General features: G+C 42.1%; 1 protein-coding gene across 1 annotated transcript in view; it reads right to left on the reverse strand.

The window, feature by feature from the left end:
- Positions 1–1,290: 1,290 nt before the first annotated feature.
- Positions 1,291–5,324, reverse strand: part of LOC119295051 — a 6,410-nt gene continuing 2,376 nt past the window's right edge. Inside the window, exons 5-6 of the mRNA XM_037573375.1 lie at positions 2,404–2,533; positions 1,291–1,880 (exon numbers count right to left, since the gene is read on the reverse strand). Coding sequence (XP_037429272.1) covers positions 1,494–1,880; positions 2,404–2,533 — 517 coding nt within the window. The 3' untranslated portion in view covers positions 1,291–1,493. The remainder of the gene's footprint in view (positions 1,881–2,403; positions 2,534–5,324) is intronic.

Genomic DNA, 5,324 nt, shown 5'->3' on the forward strand with positions numbered 1-5,324 from the left:
TTATAGTGACTGAATGCAGCGCGCACTGTTTAAGAACTACTCTAGCTGCGCTATTAATTAGAACAAGTTCGCTAATTTGAGGAAAAAAGTTCACCAATTGACCAGTCTGACCAGTTGACCATTGAATGCTCAAAAAATATGTGTATCTTTTCTGAAAAATCAGGAATTAGAAAAAACCGTTCACAAAAAACTCATAAAAATAGAAAAAGTTCATCAATCTTCAAAAATAGTTCATTGATTTTGAAAAAAGTTCATCGATTTTGGAAAAAGTTCAGTCGATTTGAAAAAAGTTCATCGATTTTGGAAAAAGATCATTCGATTTGAGAAAAAAGTTCATCGATCTTGAGAAAAAGTTCATCAACTTTGAAAAAAGTTCATCAAATTAAAAAAAAAGTTCACCCAATTTGGGAAAAGTCAACGATTTTGAAAAAAGTTCATCAAAATTGCAAAAAAGTTCATCAGATTTAAAAAAAGTTCATCAATTTTTGAAAAAGTTCATAGATTTTCAAAAAAGTTCACCGAATTTGAAAAATAGTTCATCGATTTGGGAAAAAGTTCATTGAATTTCAAAAGAAATCATCAATTTAAAAGAAAAGTTCAGGTATTTGCACACAATTTGGACGAACCAGGATGAAAAAAATAGAAAACAGAAAACGAAAAAAAGGAAAACGAAAAAAGAAAAAAGGAAAAAAGAAAAGGGAAACGAGAAGCGGGAGAAGATATAATAAAAGAAAGAGAAAGTTTCCTTTAAACAGATTCGCTGCGGTGGTGCAGTGGTTGTTCTGCCAAAAATTGGTCTCGGGGTCGTGGGTTCAGGACAGGCGCTCTTTGTTTTTGCAGAATTAAGACACAGAGAAGAAACCTCTAAATGGGCCGGCCCATCGCGGGAGCGCTACAGGCGCCCGTTTGCAAAAACACTATTAACGGGAGCCTGCAGCGCCAAATAGGGTTTGCCACGGACACCGTTTAGGAAATGCCTTTGTTGGTTGAGCACGGCATAGCGTGAGGAATATAATAGGAGGTCCCCTAGAAGTACCCTTACCTGAAAAAAAAAGATGTACCCCCCCTAAAAAAAAGGTACAAGTACCCTGGTTTTCCATTGTCAGTTGAGATTTCGCGCACTATACATACATGTGATATATGTGCCTATATCTACACAATGTTTCTAGCCTTGCCAAGAGTCAGGATGGACAAGTAATCTACTACCGTCGTCATTGGCCCTTCCACCATCAGCTCAAAACCATGCACGGAAGTAAATCGAGGACAAGACCAAGCTAGCAGCTTGCAAAACAATCTTATAATATGAGATGGAGGGAATATCATTTTTTGTTATTTTTGTTGCGAATCCAAGCTAGCAAATTGACTACCTAGCTTTTTTATTCTAATTTTGCTCTCTCGCCTCGCGGAATTAAAATCAGTGTAGTCGATCAGACGACCATTGAGTTCCACTTTGAACTACCTAAAATAGTTATTAATTTTCTTACTAGATAATTTCACAAGCACTTTAGTAGGGTTAGCTCTTTGGACGCCGAGGACTCCACGCTGGGCTGTCCTTGCCGCTGCTGCTGCTCAATGGCATTTTGCCACCCCTGCCTCCCTAAGCTCATCTCCAGGCTGGGTACTCTTGATGGCGCCTGCTGCTGCTTCATGCATGCTTGCTCTGCGGTGCTGCCGGCGTTCCTGCCGTTCATTTGTAGTGGGGTCGACGGCGACGGCGACAGCGATAGTGACGACGACGACGACCATCCCCGAGCAAAACCTGCTGTCGACGATCCAATCCTGGGCGTCTCATCATGGCGTGCGCCTACATGCAGACGTTGTCCTTTGTCCTGTACTGGGCAATTGAGTGAAGCATCTTGCTGCTGTGCACCTCTCCATCCCTGTACAAACATGCACGCTCAACAGTGGTTATTCGGCAGTGCGTTTGCTATGATTTACTAGGAGTTGCAATGCAGCTAGCTCAACCACTAGATGAAAGATTACAGTACTATATATACATATGGAAATCATGCAATATCTATATGTGAAATGCTAGATGGAACATTATAGCATTATACTATAAATACATACGGAAATCATGCAATATCTATATGTGAAATGTACATTAACTAGCTAGTGTGTAGACCATTATACTGAGTCTCGAGGGAACGCAACCAACAACGTGGCATGCATTACTACTGGTAGCAATTAAGAGGGGCTGTCAGGGACACATTCACAGATTGATGATGTGCAGTTTGTCCCCAACACTGCAAATATTAATGCCCTAATTAAGCCACCTCTCAGAGCCTCGACAGACGTCTACAGAGCATCATTGTATGTTCAGCGTTCAGGATAGGATCCAGGTAACAAAGAAATGTTGGATACGTAGTGTGTAATGGAGCTCGCGAGCTAACGAAAGATCACCTGGTCTTGCTTCATCAAGTATTGGTGAATGGACATGAGGTAGGCGCTTGGTAGCGGCGGGCCGCCTCCGCCTTGCTCCGGCACGAACGGCGGCTGCAGCTGCTCCGCCGGCGACGCCCATGGCGGCCTTCTGCAACTCGTAACAAACAATGTTTCCATCAGATTACTAATCTATTAACACAACGAAGATATTACGATGAGCTTAGCTAGCCTATGGTAATTAAAGGGAAAATCGGAAGGAGTCTCGATCGTGACAGACACAGGCAGCAGGCAGATCGACACAATGAGTACAAGAGCCAGCGAAATAGTTAAAACCATCAGATGGTTACACGAGGGAGCGAGCAACTGGCGTCCAGCAGCAGGAATTAACTCCTGCACTGCGCATGCAAGGCCCAGAGCGAACGAGAGGAGCGTGGCATGGCATGGCAGCGGACACGACGAGCAGAAGAGACCTACTGTATGTAAGCTGTTGTTGCATGCGGCGCAGTGCGGCCGGCGTAGTGCTAGCGTTGCTGTCCCTGCGACTGAGTGAGTGTTAATGCAATGCGCGACGCGCCGCTGGCAAGTTGGCTTGTCCGTGCTCGCCACTAGCTCACTCGCACTGTGTATTTAAGCTGCCTGAGGCTGGGCTGGGCTAGGCTAGGGTGGGTGCGCAGGCTTTCTCAGCCGGTCAAGCTAAGGACAATGGATGGATGGATGGATGGATGGATGGCCAGGTGTGGATCTAGGCAGAGGCACGCTGCGTGCGCCCTTGTCTTGTTGTACTTGTCTCACGCCAAGATTCCGGCCACCACCACCCGGCGCCATGGCCAGCTCCTGATGGACGCAGGGGGACAATTTATATGGATCTGAACGATGATCATCACAAATGCAGCGAGTCTTAGGCTGCTAGCTAGCTGCATGCACGCTGCTGCTACTTCCTGCGTAGGAGTAGTAATACTCCTGCATGAGCCCCTCTCTCTCTCTCTCTCTCTCTCTCTCTCTCTCTCTCACACACACACACACACACACAACACACACACACACACAGCTGCATGCGATAGTACTGCAAGTTAGGACAGGAGGGGAAAGAAAGTCTTGGCATGCATCATGATCCATCTTCCCCAACAGGTGGCAGCACTAATCGAGGTACAATGTTTTGCAAGATTGATAGCTGGACTAGAAGTTACTTTCCCTTTACAGACCTGTCCCCCATGGCCATGGCCACCCTGGAGCTACATGCATGGCGCCATATTGCTGTGAGGTTAACTGAACCATAGCATGCATGCATAGAACCATGGTTGCTTTTAGTGCCTTCGCATGCATGGAAGTTTGGAATCAACATCCAAGGACAATATGTCTGCACACGAGACGCGCAGAGAACTAGCTAGCGAACAACCCACGGTTGTTGTTCTCTATACGTGTGAGAGGTGTATTTAGCTCCATGAGAGAGAAGTATATATGGTGCTGAAATAGAACTGCTTCCTTCTACTATATGTTAAGCGAAAATGGAAGTTGAGAAAGTACACATATATGTTGTAAAATGATAAAAGGTACTTTGTTAGTTTGCACTCAATTAATGTACCTTCAAGTCATTTTCATATAGGAGTATTATTGTATGAAATAAATCGTTAGGTAAACTTTGAAGTAGATTCCCAATACATAAAACAGTGATTTTCAAGCAAGACTACTTGTTTTGTTACAGAACTAACTGAGTACGCCGCACAGTTTGTGCCGCTAGATTTTTCTTCTCCTCTACCATTCTTACGGCATTTTTTACTAGCCTACACTATTAGAATTAGACCCACAAAACATAAGCGGGGCATTTTTTTGTTGGTTTAGAGCTAATTATCTACACCTCTATAACCAGGCCTCACGAAGGAATTGGTGCAGGCCTTCCAATTTCTCTGTATCTAATCAAGTGTTATAATCTGCCCCCCAAACTAAAATACGCATCAATGTATGTGACCTTTTGCACTTGTATTGTGTTTCTTGAAAAACAGTAGTGTAGTTATTTACATTTTTAGTAAATTTCCCATCTTCTCGAGTGGAAGTGTACCTTCAATTTCACATATCCTTTATAGGTAGATATCTAGTTTCTGTGTCAACTAAAAGCTTCATGGCTTGTTATAAAAACATTTTTTGTGAAAAAGCATTTGAACAGAAATTTAAATTAAATTCTAGGTCAACTGAAGTATAAGGTGCACGTTTGAAACCAGCCTTAGTTAGGCTCCACGTATAGAAATTATGGCATATCGTTTAAAATCCAGTAACTAATATGTCATTGCATCTAAACTATTATGTGAATACCAGAGATGATCTGATGTGTAATTTCTATGCCAAAATAACTAGTACACGAATATTAGTTACTGAAAACTACTTCTTTGCACAGCTCCATGGAAATTAAGAGAAGATTGTATGCATTATCTAATTTGGCATAAAATTTATTAAGATACACTCACATAAATGTTAAACAGAACATTTGTAATTATTCATAGTTTATTCTAACACTCTAATACTTTGTGGAACAACATAAAGAAGTTACATGACAGAATTGATCTTGGAGTCCTTCTAGATGTACTTCCATTTTCTTTCTTAAAAGCTCCATAGCTAACATGACTACTTCTCCTCACTCTCTTAGTCTATATATGATGAACAACATAATAGAACTCAAATACAAGTTATGTGTGGCTTATATATATGTTAGCATATCTAAGATTTGATCACATGATTCCATGCTTTCAACACCAAGCTTAAATACGAGAGCATGCATGTATTTAGTCTCAAAAATGGATGGTGAGTTTCGCGGCCACTAGACCCTCGGATATGTCAAGCTTCAAGACCGAGCACATTGTAAAATTACAATACAGTGTATTGTAATGTAATAATTAACACACACACACACACACACACACACACACACACACACACACACACACACA

The sequence above is a fragment of the Triticum dicoccoides genome, chromosome 4B (genome assembly GCF_002162155.2).
Source record: "Triticum dicoccoides isolate Atlit2015 ecotype Zavitan chromosome 4B, WEW_v2.0, whole genome shotgun sequence".
NCBI lineage: Eukaryota > Viridiplantae > Streptophyta > Magnoliopsida > Poales > Poaceae > Triticum > Triticum dicoccoides.